Here is a 17,139-nt window from a genome sequence, read left to right as displayed (position 1 = left end):
ACCCCAGGGCCTTTGCTCCTGCTGTCCCTTCTGCCTAGAAAGCACTCCCTCCATTTACTAGGCTGGTTCCTACTCTTCCTTCAGAAGACAACTTATGCACTGCTTCCTGCAGGAAGCGCTCCATGATTACCCTATCCCCAGGATGGGACCTCCCCCTCCTCTGGGCTCCCTAGCTATTCTGGTCTTCTCCCGTGAAGAATTTATTGGAAACCATTGCAGTTTAGCTTGTTTGAATCCGTATGAGATCTTGGTACAGGTGCCTGCCCTTGGCCCCATTTCTTCTCTCTTTCTATCCAGCCTGCTCCCCCATTCCCTCTCTCCTTGGGTGGGGTTGGCTTTGGCACTCTGGCTGACTCTGCAAAACACATTCACACTCTCTGGCCCTGTCTGCGGCTCCCCAGGGTTTGCTTGTCGTTTTTGCAAGGCCAAGTGGGATGCAGAAGTGGGACCACCTGGTGCATCGGTAAGGGCCAGAGGAAGAGGCAGCCCTACTCCTCCTTAGCTGTAGGTCCTCAGGAAGGCACTTGACTTCAGAGCCTCAGCCTGCACATCAGTGATGTGGGGATGACCCGGGAGGATAATAGTGATGGTTGTGACATCTCCCCCGAGAGGCTTCTCCTGGGGCTGCCTGCATCTCCCCAGCATCCCGGGAGCCCACTCACCGCCTGGAGGAAAGGGGTGGCAGGGCTGGCTGAGCACTCACCTGTGACTCCTCTGTGCTCTGTTGCAGGTGACGGATGGCGGCACCATCAAACAGAAGATCTTTACTTTTGACGCCATGTTCTCCACCAACTTCTCCCACATGGAGAACTACCGCAAGCGAGAGGACCTGGTGTACCAGTCCACCGTGAGGTGAGGGCTGGGTGGTGTCCGGGGGGCCACTTCTCTAGCCCTTTCATGTTTATCCCACACACAGTGCTCTTGGAGTGGGGAGGGGGGGTCTCAGGATCACCCTCCATGGGCTTGGAAGGCAGAGCTGGGGCTGTGCTGCAGAAGGGGGACCCATTCCCAAGGGGAATCCTCCCCTGGAGGGAAGAAGCAGGAAGGGGTCAAGTTGCAGCTCTGCCACATGGAGCAGACCCTTTATGTCGGCCTCTCCAGACGGCTCCTCCAACAGTCCCGCAAAGTGGGTTTTCCAAACCCCTTTCCAGGTGAGGACACTGAGGTCCAGAGAGGGTGAGCAATATGCCGAAAGTCACACAGCCAGAAATGCCAGAGGTGGGATGTAAACCAGCTCTACCCGGTTCAGAAGCCTGTGGAATACGTCCTATTTTTCCCCACGGGCTCTAAACCTGGGAAGGAAAACAGACCCTAAACAACCGGACCCTAGGTTCAAAGCAGCAACAGGGTGGGGAGGGAAGAGCCCTTGGGGATGGAGACACTTCATATTTCTACCCCTACCCCTTTCCTAGAAGACTTTAAGGTAGCGGATCCCCTTCTAGGCCCTGCTGTGTTCTAGGCGTGTGGGCACCCACGGCCCCACTCCCCTCCCACCCACTGCCTAAAAGGCCCCAATCCTATTTTATTGCTCTGACCCTTTACACTTGATGGGTGCTGTTCCCTTTGGCCACCTGGTAAACTCCTCATCAGCCTTCAGAACCCAATCGAGCAGGTCCTCCTGTGGGACACCTTCTTTAGACAGCCCGCCACCCCAGCAGAACCGACCTCCCCCAAAGCCAATGGCTGCGGCTCCTCCAGAACACACGCACACACACACACACACACACACACACGTGCACACACACCCACACACGCATGCACACACACACACACACGTGCACACACACACACACATGCACACACACACACACACACACGCGCGCGCGTGCATGCTTTTTCACACGACACAGCCAAATGCTTTGCCTGGTGGCCAGGCAGAAAGTGGCAGTCTGCTCCGAAGCTAGAGGACAACCTGGCTACACCAGGCACGCAGGGAGAGGCTGCAGGAGACAAGCTGGCTCGCGCTGTGCTTCGTGGGTGCCTGCCGCGTCCCCGCTTATGCCTTACCCCTGACCCGCCAGGAGGATAAGGCCCCACTCTCCACACACAGGTTGGTCCTTCTCTCTGTGACCATGAGCACCAGGACAGAATGGATGCTCCCCCTTCACCTTGCACCCTCAGCTCTCAACACGAGGCCTGACACACAGTAGGTACACAATAAAATTTGCAAATTGAGTGGATGACCCTGGGCACCCTCCTTGGCCCTTTGGGTGTCAGTTTCCCTGTGGATAAAAGTAGAAAATGGGACAAGAAGATCGCAAAGGGTAAATCCAGCCCTGCATGGGGAATCTGGCCGGTGGTCCTTCCATGCCCACTTTGGTGAGAACGGAAGGTGGGTGTCTCCCCTGGAGGACCTTTCTGGGTGCTCCTGTCTCTGGGCTTTGTGTTAGGACCTCAGACCCAGCGTTTGTTGGGGGAATCTTGTGAGAATGTGGATGTGAAGGGCTCCAAAGAGGTGTACAAATGGCCACACAGATACCTTCATCCATCTATTTATGATTTCTCCTACACCCGCTTCCCAAAATGATTTGGGGTGCCTTAAAGCACACCTAAGACCCACCAGTTACCATCAAAATGAACAAAAGGTAAAAACTCATTTTGGAGAAGCAAATAGCTATCCTGGAGCCACAGCTGATTTTGCACAGGTGGACATTTAGATCACCTCCAGCTTCCCAGAAACCCGTCTCCGCCTGCCACACCTCTGCCTGGTTACCAAGGTCTCTGGGAAGCAACAGCTCCCCACATACCATCATTTTCAGTCCCCCACCCGCGGCTGCAGGTATGGTCTCCAGGGTGTTTCCTTGGTTCTGACCCCCACCATCTCATGTAACCAGAGCACAGCCCTGGTACGCAAAGACCTGGTTCAAAGCCCAGCTCAGCTACTTCCTGCTGAGTTACCTTGGACCATAAGGACCTTGACCTCTCTCTGCCTTGGTGTCCTCACCTGTAAAGCAGGCTTAATATGATTGGCTTAAACAATCGTTGTGGGGTTTGATGAGACTTACGTCTGATGGCTTGAGTTCTAATCCTGGCTCCTCCACCCCCTTGCTTTAGCGTAATCTTGGGTTGGTAACTCTGTGCCTGAGTTTCCCAGTCTCTAAAAGGGAATGACAACAGGACGAAGCTCACTGCAACCTCGTGAGTTGAGTTAATAATTTGCGTAAAGTGCAGCCGTAGTTGCTGAGTGGTGCACGCTCTTCTTGCCTAGAAAAGCCCTCCTTTCCTCATCATAAAAAAAAAGCCCTCACCTTTCCCCAAATCTCACAAAACCCTCCCTGTGCACTCTTTCTCTTGATCCTCACTAACAACACCGGGAATGCAGGCAGGTATTATTATTATTAATTTCTGTAGTCCTGATTTGACAGATGGGGTCAAAGTTCAGCAAGGTCAAGGGACTTGCCCAAGGGTCCCCTGCTATAACAACATCAACTTGGTTGGACCTCAACCCACCTCATCCCACCCCTCCACCACACTGCCTTTCTCATTTTACAGCTGAGGAAACCGAGGCTCAGAGAGGGAAAGAGACTAGTCCAAGGTCACACAGCAGCTCAATTGTGGCCAGTGCTCTCTTCTTCCCCAGCCTTCTCCTGGAACCTTGGTTACAATGGGGGGCGGGTCTCCCAGGCAGAGAGCAGCAGGGCAGGGGGGCCTCAAGGAAGCCACAGAAGAAGGGAAGGAAGGAGCAGGCCCTCTTGGAGAGTCTGATTCTGTCACGGAGAGTTGCAGCCGCAGGAGCAGCTGTGCTGGCTGGCTGAGGCTGCTTCTGAGGCTGCAGGGCTTCGTTAGGGCTTGTGAGGGGTGTGAGACTCCATTTACATATAAATGAAGATGTTTACAAATTAATGCATCTCATCTAGAGAGAGTCCCAGCTCCGCAGCTGTCTGGGCCGCTTCCTCTTCAGCTGGGGAAAGTGGGAAGAGAATGAGACTGAGAAGATTACCAAGAGTTGGCAGAGAGCAATTTTCTGGGCAGCCAGGGGAGCCTTAGGGAATCCCAGAGCTTTTCCTCCCACTGGTGGGGTTCCCGGAGGGATGGGAGTCAGGTGGGGTGACAGGGCTTCTGTCCCCAGGTTGGGGGGTGCAGGTGTAGGGCCCCAGTTCATGACCTCTTGGGCAGGTCACTGCCCCTCTGCACACCCCAAAGATTCCATCGATCAAATGCCTTCCTAGTTCTGAGCCTCAGAGCCCAGAGCTCCCAGTTTGGAATTGACAATAATTTATTCCTTCAAAGGATATTTAACTGAGCACCTACTAGGAGCCTGGTATGATGCAGGTGCCGGGGATCCAGTGGGGAACAAGAAAGACGGGGCTTTATACTCTCGTGGGGGAGACAGAGAGGAAACGAGGGAAGCAAGACGTCAATAAATTTTTCATGACACATTCCACAAAGATCTGGGTCCGATGGTGATCACGTAACGAGGGGTGAGCAGCTTGCAGTGCCAGGAGGACTAAGATGCTGGGGTGGCAGGCAGAGCCTCCCAGGAAGGTGGCCCTGGGCTGAGACCTGTGGGCTGGGAAGGAGCCATCCATGGCGGGGACAAGGCAGGTGTGGCAGACGTCGGAGCCCAAGTGCCAGGGAGTTGATGTCTGGGAGCAGCCTTGGCCAATGACTGCTGGGAGGTGTTAGATGAAACCCCAGTCCCCTCGTCCCTCCAGTGGGGCAACTCAGATGTGTCTTCTCCACTGTCCACGAGTTCTCCAGCGGGACTGAATAACCTCCAGGATGTACCTGTGTTGACTTCCCTCCCGCTCAATCCCCACTCCCTTTCCAGCTGCCTGGGATACCCTCCTAAATAAGCCAGCGGCTCCCAATAGATTCCTTGTCTCAGGTTCTGTTTCTCAGGGGCCCCTAAGTGGGGACATAGGATATTAGTAACAGTCCCACCTGCGGGCATCCTGCACATCTGCTATCCTCTACCCCTGCCCTCTCAGGCCCTGCCTCAGGCCCCGTTCACCTGTTCCATCAGGCCGGGCATAAGTGGACCAGATGCATGGACCCCCCTCTCACTGAGGGGAAGATTGTGTGGGCAAAACTCATTAATCCCTGCAGAATGTGGCCATCCCCAAATGGCAGCTGTGACCTCCTTGGAGGTCAGGGTGAATCACAGCGAGCCTTCACCAGCCCCTGCTCCCCCCACCACACCTTGTGCCTTCTGTTTCCCGAAGTCCGCTGCAGTCCATGCCCCATCGCATCAGCCCAGGGTGTCCCTAGGAACACCAAGCAGGCTTCACTGGCCCTCATTTGGCGGTGAGGGAAATCTAGACTCAAGGGTTCAAGAGTGCGCCCCTCCCACGCCTTGCCCACCTCTCTTTGCCGAGGTCCTGCTTATCCTTTCAGGTTCAGCTTAAATGTTGCTTCCTCCAGGAAGCCCGCCCTGACTGCCCAGACTGGGCCAGGCACCCCAGTGCCCTTCCCCTCCCATACTCACTGCCCTGACACCGGGTATTCAAAGTGCCTCTTGCACTTGACTGGAAGCCCCACGAGGATGGGGATTGGGGGTGATGTCTTCACTGCCATCTCTCCAGCCACCCAGCCCAGCACCCCCTGCCCAGTGTGGACAATTTGTAGATAATTGTGGAGTGGATGAGTTAGTGGTAGAAGGCGTGGTGGATGTCTTTCACTGACGCTCTCACGGCTGCGGGATAAACTTTGGAAGAAGGAATTCAGGACTCCTCACCTTCCCCCAACCCGGGCATCATTTATTTATCACAAAGGAATGGAGCAATTGCTGTATGTCAGGGACGGTGCTGGTGATAAAATGGTGAACGAGACATAATCAGACCTGCTCTGGTGAGTCTTACGATGCAGGGGGTGAGAAGAGACAGACTATAAAAAAAAATGTGTTTGAAAGAATACGGAAAAATATCTTCAGTAGGTGATGAAGGAAATAAGGGAATGTGATGGAGATGATGAGAGTCGTGGAGTATGTGTGGCGGCGGTGGGGGGAAGGGGGAGCGTGCTAGGAGGTTTCTTATAGGAGACATCTGAGCAGGGATCTATAGGATAAAAGAAGCCTGACAGACCAGGCTGGAGGTAGGGAGGGCATTCCAGCACATTCTTTGCACAGCAAGTGCAAAGATCCTGAGGTGAGAAGCAGCTTGGCGTGATCTAGGAGCTGCCAGAGGGCAAGCGTGGCCAGAGTTCAGGGAGCAAGGAAACAAGTTGGCTTTTATTCTCAACGTCCTGGAAGCCACTGAAGGTTGGGGTCTGACGTGTTGTGTTGTAAAGCTCACCCCGGTTGCCAAGCGGAGCATGGCTTGGAGGGGTCAGGAAAGGAAGACAAAGCTTTCCTCAGAGGGGTCTGGGGAGGGAGAGAGAGGTCTCTTCATAGGTCTCAGGACTTAGATTCCAAACCTGAGTGAAGCTGGGAGAGGGAGCTGGCCCACCGCTTCGGGCTGGCAGGGGCCAGGAGGCAAAGGTGAGGTCTGATTGCCGCGCGCTGTGAACATGTGACCAGGCTCCATTTCCCCCCACCCCCCTGCCCCCAAACCTGCAGGAGGCTGAGAACAGCTGGGAGGGTGGGGGGATGGGGCAGAGCCTGGGGGCTTCGTGGAGAATGTGAGTGCACAGTTACACCTTCCTAATTCATATTTATCAGAGGAGGGAGCTGTGGGAGAAATCAAGTAAATGAAAGAAGAGCCTGGCGATTGAGGACACGGAAAGGCATGCCACTCCCTTTATTACTTTGAGATGCACCCGTTCGTGTAGTCTCTTGATAGCTCGTATCGAGTGTTTGCTGCATTCAGGGCACAGAGCTGGGGGGCGGGGGGCACAGTGCCCAGAGGTGGGCAAGACGCAGCCCCTGCCGCCATGGAGCTTAAAGCCTTCTCCCTCTTCCCCCACCCCACCAGCGCATAAGCTCCTCCGAGGCTCTGCTCTATCGTTTTCATCTCAGTGACCTCAGAACCTACTTGGCATTTAGAGAGGAGCTATAAATATTTGTGGGATGAAAGGAAAGAGGAGATAAAACATGGAGATAAATAGCTAACAATTCAGGTAATCAAGTGATGGCTACCATGGGGAAGATTCAGATGTAATGCAATGATGAATCAGAGATGGAGAGCCCGGGCAAATCGTGGAGAAGGTGGCGTTTGAAGTGGCCCTAGAAGCATAAGTAGGTTTTAGACAAAGAGGAGCCTGGGAGCGGATACTGCAGGTAGCGGACACGGTGTGTGCAAAGGCACGGAGGCAGGTAGGGAAGTGCTGAAGTAGTAGCAAGGCTGCTCCAGGTAGGCAGACGGAGGTTTCAAAGTCACAGCTCTCTGGAATCTGTTCCAAAGGAAAAATGGGGTTGGTTTTAAAATAAACATATTCACTGTTGGGTCCAAAGATCAGAGAGGGGTTTGTTTCCCTTTGAAATGTTCCGTGTCCCTTCTGCAGTGTCAGCTGTTAGCGGGCAGGGCAAACTCCTTCTCCACCGTTGGTACACAAAAACGTGCCCTCTGACCCTTGTTGGTTTGCAAGTGTGAATTCCACAGCTCACCTCTTCGCACGGTATAGTGGACCATACATCTTCTGTCTCCAGAACGTACATAACCCATGCTGCTTGCACAGGACATGGTCCTTCATTTATTCATTTATTTGAGAACTCAGCAAACGCACATTGGACACCTACTACGTGCCCAGCTGGTGCTGGGTGCTGGGAGAGTGGACGAGCTCAGACCCTGCTCATAGGGAACTATCAAGGTTACACCCAGTACTTGACCTACTGTAAACCCACTCCTCTCTCTCCCACCCAAGAAGCAAATGAGCCAGTGATGTTGTAAGGATACCCGTGAGCCCTTTCAGCACTTTGCTCATAACAGCTGCCTCTGAGTAGCATCAGAATTGAACACCCCAGGTCTCCAACCCCAAGTGGCAGCTGGGTCCCCAAATCAAAACCAGGGATTGTTTTAGGAGTCGGGGCTGCAGTCTGCCTCCCAGGAAGTTTTCAGCTGAGCGCTCCCCTTACAGCCCACCGCGCCCTAAAGGAGAGGCTGCCAGTTATACCACCTGAGCACGAGCTACCCTCCGTGGTGTCTACACCACAAGCCGATCAGTGCACCACCTGCATTAGGATCACCTTGGGAGTTGCTTAAAAATATCAATTCCTGGGCCCCACCAAGACGGAATTTGATTCAAGCATCCTGGAGCAAGGCCTGGGGAAGCAGTCTTTTAAAAAAGTCTTCCAGGTAAAGATGTTGGCAGCGAGATTTGGAAAACTCTGCTGCACAGCGCACCTCCCATCAGCTCCGATGTGCAGATGGGGGCAAAGATTTCAGCGGGAAGCTGCAAGGCACAGATAATTCTCGTTGCTGCCGGTAGCCGGTGGGCGACAGACGATGTCCTAAGGTACCCGGGGGCCAGACTCGTTTGGGTTAAAGATGACCAAACAGCTGGACCAGCCAGTGACCTGTAGTCCAGGGCGACCTCACAGGCACCAGCGATTTCAGGAGCCTGGGCCGTCCCCACACCAAACACCACGAGCTCTCAGCAGATGGAGTAATAACAGTATGCTGGGCCCGGTGCTAAGCTTCTCGGGAAGTGGGGCCTTAACTGGGGGGCAGGGGGCTCAGGAGCAAGACGTTCTTTCCACAGCCCCCTGGGATTTTCCCCAAAGGTGGAGTGTACCCACACTTTCTGAGCCAGAAGTTTCACTGGACCCCATCCCCAGCCTCCCACCCCCAGAACATCCATTAGGGAAGAGTTCCTGGACCCACCCTCTGTGTCGGGCCTGCAGGAAGTGCTCTGCAGAGACGCCTGCTCTCAGCTGTCCCTCTTGGGTCTTGTCTCTTAGAACTGGACCCTCCCTTCTTCATCTCTAGGTCCTCAGTGCCTGACACAGGGCCTGGGATGGAAGCCCAGGCCCTCAGTAAAGGTTTCTTGAATCAATAGGCTGACAGCCTATCCAGATATGGAATGGTCATTTCAAACAGTCAGCAAAGCTTTTTTCCATCCATCATCGGTTTAACCTGAGCAACCATCTCGTGGAGTGCAGATCTCAAACTCATTGAATCCTGTTATACAGATGATGACATGAAAGCACAGAGAGGTACAGTCACTTGTCCAAGGTCACACAGCTTGCACATGGGGCAACTTGCGTTCATACCCAAGCCGTGGCGTTCAAACAGCCACTGGAGTCATATGGGGTCTCTGGGCCGTCGGGGGCAGGCTCTTCCAACAAGCAGTCATGAGTGACCACCCCGTGCCAGGACCTCTGCCAGGCGCTGGAGACTCAAGTGACTTAGTGAAGGTACGTGACCTTGTGTCTTCATCCCGACATGCCCCCGCATGAGCGCATGTGCACCCGCACACACACACAGTGGATCTGTGGCCCCCCATGCTTGATGCCTCCAGATAGGAAGCTGCCAGAGTTAGTCACCACCTTAAAAATAGACACTGCCTGGCAGTTCCAGGCCCCTGGACTCCCTGGCCAAGGAGACCAAGTGATGTCCAATTCTGGCCCTAGAAATGCTACTCCCAGGTCTCCTTGTCTGCCTCCGCTGGTGGCGTCAATTCCATTTACCTGCTGAGAAATCCATTGAGGCAAACATGCTTCCACTGCTCTGCCTAAGTCCTCACTGAGCACGACAGAGTCCCCTGTCCCCCCACTTTCCACCTGCCCCTGCTGCCCCCTCCTCTCGCTTCCTCAACCCCCTGGTGTTAACATCTTAGTTTCCGCTTCTCTCCTCCAGCAGTCGCCTGTCCTTCTTTACCGTTTTGAAGCCCAGCAGTGGGTCCAGGCCCCGTCCTCCCCGACCCTGTTGCCTCCGTGCGAATCAATGCTACCGACGGTCCTCCAGGAGAACCCTGTGCATTGCATTCAGCTCTTCTCATGCCAGGTCGCAATTTTTCACTCACACAAATCTGCCCCCACCCAGGCCATGAGCAGCCCAGGTGGGCCAGTACCGGCGGCACAGGCTGGAACTCAGTACCCTCCCGAAGGACCACCAGGTCCTGGTGCGTCCTGCCTCCCTTCACGTCCCACTGGTAAATGTGGACCTTCTTCTACTTTTGCCCCTTGAATTTCAGTTTTTCCTATGGTGTCCCTTTCTCAGTGTGATCTTCACCTTTCCTGCATTTCCCCCTCCCCACGCAGGGGCTTTGCCCTCCTGTTCTGTGCACACAGACATACACGTGCACGCACACACACAGGCACGATGCTTTTCATTCTCCTCTCCCTGCACATGCTTGCATCTCTTGGCTTGGAGTCTTGGCTGCTGTCCCAGCAGCACAGACCCTGGGTCCCGAGGCTCCAAGTGGGTCCCCATTCCGCACTGGGGGTGGGATCCTGGGTACTTCTCTGTGGTTGGGTCTTGGGTTAGTGGAGACCTTAGACACAGTGACTGAGATGTGTGTACTCTGCTGAGTCCACAGCTGGCACAGAGCAGCACACTGCACCCACCCACCCCCATTCTGCATTTGTCCCCAAGCCCGCTAGGAGTCTACTGGGACTCCCAGAACGCACCCTTCTCACCAGTTTCTTCCCAGGGGAGGGGAGTGCTTGCAAAGCTGTCTGCCGCCCTCTGGTGATACCCTGGGGTATTGCAACTAGGGAGCCCTCTGCCTGTGCCCCCTCGATCACCAAGGATGTCTTGTCCCTCAAGAGTAGGGACCTTCCTCTCTTCATCTCTAGGACCTCAGTGTCCAGCACAAGGTCTCGGTAGAGATCTCTTAAACTGATGAGCTGACAGATTATCCAAATGTAGGATTATTATTTCAAACTGTCAGCAAAACTTTCCCACCCATCATTTGCTTAAACCCTGTGGAGTGTAGATCTCAGGCCCTATTTATGGGGACCAAGCTCAGCACAGACAGAAGAAGTGACCATCACAAGAGCTGGGAGAGCTTCCCCATCACACAGAACTTGCCTCCTCTGGGAGCCTCCCCCGTGAATGCGGCTGAGCCCCTATGCCGGTGGGGTGGGGTGGGGAGGGAGCTCTGGCGGTTTGCCTTTTACCAGGGGCCTTTCGGAGACAATGTCTTCACCCAGAATCAACCCCGAGGAACTGCAAGCCCAGTGTCAGGCAGCACCCTCGGTAGGGGGGGTGGAATGAAGTTCTGATAACAGGTTCCCTGCACCGTGGTCAGGACTTGCCCTAATTATTCACTCGTTGTTTAAAAAGTGTTTCTTAACTGAAGACCTCGGGGGACAAGGGTGAGCAAGGGAGACAAGAACCCTGTCCCCACGGAGCTGATATTCCTGGGGTTGTGCTGGCAACACAGGGAGAGGATGGGGCTCTCTGAGGCCTGGATGGCAAGATGAAGCAGCCACGTAAAGTCCGGGGAATGAGCATTCCGGCAGAGGAGGAAGCAAGGGCCTGGGATGGGAGCCAGCTCCATGCGACAAGAAAGAGCAGAAACAAGCCCAGAGAGGCTGGGGAATCGACAGGCCCCGCGAGGATTGTGGGAGATGAGGGGAGGAGTCAGCAGAGGCCAGATCTCAGGGTGCAGGCCTCTTGAACGATTCCATACCCAGGAATCGCTTATTACAATACAGATTCTCATCCCGTGGGTCTGGGGGAGGGCCCCAGAGCCTATGCCTCCAGTCATCCCCCAGGTGAGGCCAATGCCGTCATCCATGGTCCACATCAGAAACGTCCGGGAGCTTTACACACTCCTGATGCCCAGGCCAAGCCCCGCTGGTTAAGTTAGAACTTTGTGGGCAAGGGTGTGGGGACTCGGACATCAGTTTTTCAAAGTCACCAAGGTGATTCCAATACGCAGGCAAGTTTGAGAACCGCTGTTGGAGATCATTCTGGGTCTTTAGAGAGAGTTTGAATTGTACTCTAGGGGTGACGTGGAGCCATCGAGGTCGATCTTGTTTCTATGTGTGTGTTGTTAAAAGACCCACCTTAGCTATTGGAGAGGTTGTGAAAGTGAAGGCAGAGGGACCAGGGAGGAGAGGTGGCTAGGGTGGAGGGAGGGGGAGGGAAGTGATGGGAGAAGAATTTGGAAGCAGAGCGGGCAGGACTCACCGATGGACTGGATCTTTGCTTCCCCCACGAGAGTGATGCTCTAGCCAGAGCCCTGAGACCTGAGAACTAACGACAATGCCAGCGCCAGTGTTTATCAAGCTCTCATGCCCTGCGGGAAGTGCTTTAACACATTGACTCATAAATCCTTGCACTGTCGGGGTTATTACTACCCCCATTGGTAGGTGAAAAGATGAAGCTCAGAGAGGTTAAGTGACTTGCCCAAGGTCACACAGCCAGAAGGTGGCCGAGCCAGGATTCAAACCCACCAGCTACGGGAGAGGTCAGAGGCAGAATACAGGCTCACAGCCACTGCTATGTAAGTGCTCCAGCAGGTTCAGGGTACCAGGATATGGGACCCCCATCACTCTTGGCTATGATGCGGGTAGATATGCAACTATGGTTTGCCTCTAACAGATGCTATCTGTGGTGACACCAGGCAGGACTTTGAGCCTCAGCTTATTCATTGGTAGGAGAAGAATGAGGATTCCACCCCCAACCCCGAGCTATGGTGAGCGTTGCAGGAATTCTTACCATCAAAATGCCTAACACCTAGCCCGTGGTGGTATTAAGTAAAAGACGGCTGACTCACAGGTGCGTGTCTATAATATGCTTCATACGTATATATACTTCTGTATGAGACAAATTTTATACCATAATGCAAAATAATAATAATAGTGGAGGGGAAATGTTGTTGGCTCATAGGAGGCCCTCTCCATTTGCCCCAGCAAGGACCCCTGTTCCCTAGGGTCTCAGGAGCCTCTCCCATCATCCTTCCTTGACTGTCGCTCCTGGAGGGAGGGACCACCCACCAACACCCCCCTGGGCCCGGCAGAGCTCAGCACAGAGGAAGGGTGGAAAGCATGAATGACGGATTGGGCTTTCCCTTCTGCTTTTCAGGGACTCTTCCCCGGCCCCTCCTCCCAGGTGACCCTCCTGAGTACAGCTGCTACCCGCAGTCTGGCCTGGAGATTTTTGGGGAGTGAGTGGGGAAAGGAATCACTGAACACGGTGTTCTCTTGTTCATTCAGTGAACATTTCCGAGCGCCTCTGATGAGCCAGATGCCAAGTTAAGCAGAGCAGGGCGACACGAGGGCAGAACAAAACCCTCCCCATCCCCCAAAGGAAGGGCTATTTGCTGAACACTGACGTGGTTTCAACATTTTACATGGATTGTGTCATTCAATCCCCACAACATCCCATGAGGTAGGCCAAGCCCCACGTCCCATTTTATAGATGCAGAAACTGAGGCCCAGACAGATGCATAAAGAGACAGTTGCAGTACAGTGTGTGGGGCTGTGGGATGGACTGTAGGGTCCAGGGCATGAGGGTGAGGACCTTCCATGCCCAGGTGCCCATGTGCCAAGGTTGCAGCATGGGCTTATGTGGGCCTCCTGGGCCGGGGGGCTGAGGAGGTGGTAACTTGCTTTGTGGGCTCTTCCCTGAGGGGTCAGAGGCCCAGAACCCAGAGTCGCCATCTCCGTGCTTGTCCTGTTGCCTCCTTCACCAACCAGACAAGCCTGACCACTCGGTGCCCCGCCTACCACCCCCGATTCCCCACTTCCCACCTCCCCCAGGGGCCCTCCTCTGGAGGTTCAGACAAGAGGCAGGAGCCCCCCCTTTTCTGGCTTGATGTGAGTGTGATGGGAAAGCCGGGGGATGGCCCAGATGACCCTGTGAGGTCTATGGGCCCAGCAGAGCTTGCGTCCATGCCCAGAACCCCATGCAGCCTGCAGGGCAGATCTGGGATTTGAAGCAGGCCTCAAGCTGGATCAGAGCAGCTGGGAACGGCCAGAGCTCAGGCCCAAGTGCTCATGAACGCTGCCTGGAGCTGTCTTGGCAGGACCCTACTCGGTGCCTGGTGCCTGGACCCACAGTCACGTTGCCACGTTGGAGAAGCTGCGGCTGAGTGGGATCTGGGCTCTGCCACCCCTGGCTTCTCCCCACCAGCGTCGTTGAGAAAGAACAGGAAGTGCCCACAAAGGGTCTCTCTGTGGGTCTGATGCCCTCAAAGGGCTCCCAAGCAGACGTGACCTTTTATGCTTTCATCTTTGTAGCCAACAATGATTAAAAACACCAGCTCTTTATAATAGCAAACATTTGTCTGGGGCTTCCTACGTGCCAGGTAAACACTCACAGCTATGGGGCAGACAACCGTTATTGGTCCCATTTTACAGATGGGAAAACTGAGGGGCCAAGTGGTTAAATGCCTTGCCCCAGGTTAAGCGTGTGGCAAGAGGTGGAGCCAAGTCTTGAACCCGGGCAGTCTGCAGCGAGGGTACCTGTTCTCCACGAGACCACACCACCAATCACCATGGGCCTGGAAGTTCGTTCACTTGTTTGGTTGTTGCAGGAGTCTGGGGTGTATGGAGGAAAGGACCAGCCTCTGGGGTCAAGAGGACTGGAGTGGGGAGCCCAGATGTGTCCCTTGAGAGCTGTGGGACCTTGGGCAGATCACTCAGCATCTCTGAGCCTGTGCGCCACACTTCCTGTGGTGCTGGGGTATACCCCGGGTGGCCGTTCCCTCCACTGCCTCTAGCTGGCTGCTGAAGGACTGCCTCCTTTTTGCCTCTGCAATGTACCAGTGCAGGAGACAGGCCATGAGGGCTTGGAGGTGCTGAAGTCTGATGGGGAAAATCCCAGGGTGCCCTAGGAATGATGGAGTGGATGGGAACAGAGCAGGGCCCAGCGGAGGGAGCTGATAAGGAGAAGCTGGCACGGGAGGAGAGAGAACCTGGGCTGCGTCTCTGCACCATTAGCTCTCCCCGCAATGTTTCCCCCCTGCTTGCCGAGGCTATGATGCCAACCCTTGAGATCTAGGGTGGGGAGGGGCACGTGCCAGCTGCTCCAGCTGCTGATGGACCAAGGGGGCCCCTGGACTTGTCATAACTCCTCTTTAGATGCCACTAAGTGCCCCCCGTCCTGCTCACGGCTATATGCACCTCCTCCGCTGCTCAACAGTCATCCACCCTCAGCCTCTTGGAGACCAACAGAAGCAACTCCAGATGCCTCTGTGAGACTTCTGAGGCTCTCCAGTGGGGGCTCCCCATCTATGTATTTCCCTTTTATTTACATCAGGGTATAACATACACACAGGAAAGTGCTTCATCTAAACGGCCCAGCTTAGGGAATCATTACACAGGCATACGCCCTGCTGCCCACCCACCGCCCAGATCAGGATATAAAGCATTTCCAGCATCCCACGAGGTTTCCATCCACCAAGAGGGAAATGTGATTCTGACTTTTGAATCCACTTAAACTAGTCTTTCCTACCTTTGCTCTGCACACATATAGGATAACACTTTCCGCATCAGGCTTCTTTCACTCAGCAAGTCACTGCTGCATAGTACTCCACTGCCTGGCTCGATCACAGTTTATTTACCCATTCTCCCATGGAGGGACATTGCAGAGAGTTGCTTCCAGTTTTTCACGATGACAAGTGGAGTTGCTTTGAACCTGACCATTCATTTCTTTTGGTTGTATTCCTGGGAGAGGCAGTGCCAGAGCCTCAGAAAGGCAGATGCTCAGCTGGAGTGGAGGCCGCCCATGTGGGTCTGCTTGGGCCGCTGTAACAAAATACCACAAACTGAGGGGCTTAAAACAACAGAAGTGTATTCTCACACAATTCTAGAGGCTAGACACCTGAAATTAAGGTGTCACCTGAACCTTTGTTATGAATAATAAAGCTACAACTTAAAGAACGCTTAAGACAGAAGGCGACATGATAGTCACCCTGGAGCTAGGGTCCTGGTGTCTGAATCCCAGCTCTGTCACTTACTGGCTGTGGGACCCTAGGCAAGTCACTACCTCTCTGTGCCTCAGCTTCCCCATCTCTAAAATGGGGATGATGATAATAGTACCTACCTCGTAGGGTGTTTGTGAGGTTGAAATGAGTTAGTAAAGCCCTTAGAACTGGCAGGATGCACATGAGATACGAGGGTAGTGGAGATTATGTGCTAAGCACCTCACGTGGATGTTGGCCTTTGCCACGTTCATCCAACAATATTTACCAAACACCTGTGACGAGCCAGGCACAGTGCTGGGCTCTGGGGAGACAGTGGTGAGCAATCTGGCCAGGCCCTGTTCCATAGGGCTCTGGATTACCATATGGGTAGGAATATTTATTGCTCCCATTTTACAGGTGAGAAAACTGAGTCCCGGACCAGCTAAGGTCTTGAGCCCACATAACCAGAAAGCAGAGGAGCTGGTGTTTAAAACCAGATGGTCTGCACTCTGGACCACTGTCCTTTATTGCCTTTCTAATTCACAGCCCCAGGACCCAGAGGCCTGGAACTCTGCCCTGAATCTTTCTAGAAAACTTGGAAACAATTTCAAAACAGGGGTCTCGTCCTTTATCAAGACCACCTCGGGAAGACATGACTGTTTGGCTCTGATCAAATTAGGCCCATGTTGTGGTATAGCTTTCTATATTCACCATAAAGCTAATAAGCTAATAAATTAGACAGAATGAAACTATCATTGGGCAAGACTGCACACTAACGCATTGCTGTAATTACCCTCACGGCCGGGGCCAATTCTCAAATTTCTCCTTGGCCAAGTTTCCTCAGCTCACCGTGTCCCTAATAAGGCATAACTCACTCTGTAAACATTAAATTGACTTATTTATTTTAAATTGCAGTGGAACTGAAAACCACCTTGATAAACCTATTCTCATGCATCTGCCTTCTCATGAACATGGCCCAACATTATTTTTTAACAAAGAAAATATCTAGTCTGTTTTAGCCCTCTCCATCCTCCAGCCCAGCCTGGTTGATCCTCCCTTATCACGATTCCAGCTTTAGAGATTTGACTCATTCCCCGGAGGCTAGCGGAGGTCATCTTCTACGTAGAAAGGTGATTCGTGCCTAATGAATAATAATAATAGTGCAAACGTTTATGGAGTGTGTATGATGTGGGTACCATGTGCTGGGCCCTCTGTTATGATCTCCATACACTTGAATTTCTTTAATTGTCAGATAAGTCTGCGAGGGCCGTCCTTCATGAACCTCTCTTTGCAGATGAGGAAACAGGGGATCAGAGAAGGGAAGTGACTTGCTTGAGGCCACAGAGAGGACGACTTGGAGCAGAGCTGGGACCCAGGCAGGGTGGTCTGAGGCCAAACCTTGGTTCTCAGCACTGTCCTCTCCCACGTCTCAGCAAACTGGCACCAATGCTGAGGATACAC

General features: G+C 53.6%; 1 protein-coding gene across 1 annotated transcript in view; it reads left to right on the top strand.

Moving 5' to 3' along the window:
• Positions 1 to 17,139, top strand: part of IGSF21 (immunoglobin superfamily member 21) — a 159,195-nt gene that overhangs the window by 78,189 nt on the left and 63,867 nt on the right. The window contains exon 3 of the mRNA XM_033842417.2: positions 731 to 852. Within this exon, the coding sequence (XP_033698308.2) occupies positions 731 to 852 (122 nt within the window). The remainder of the gene's footprint in view (positions 1 to 730; positions 853 to 17,139) is intronic.

This window comes from Tursiops truncatus, chromosome 1 (genome assembly GCF_011762595.2).
Source record: "Tursiops truncatus isolate mTurTru1 chromosome 1, mTurTru1.mat.Y, whole genome shotgun sequence".
Classification (NCBI taxonomy): Eukaryota; Metazoa; Chordata; class Mammalia; order Artiodactyla; family Delphinidae; genus Tursiops; species Tursiops truncatus.
The sequence above is the reverse complement of the archived record's forward strand: the minus strand, read 5'-3'. Positions and strand labels throughout refer to the sequence as shown.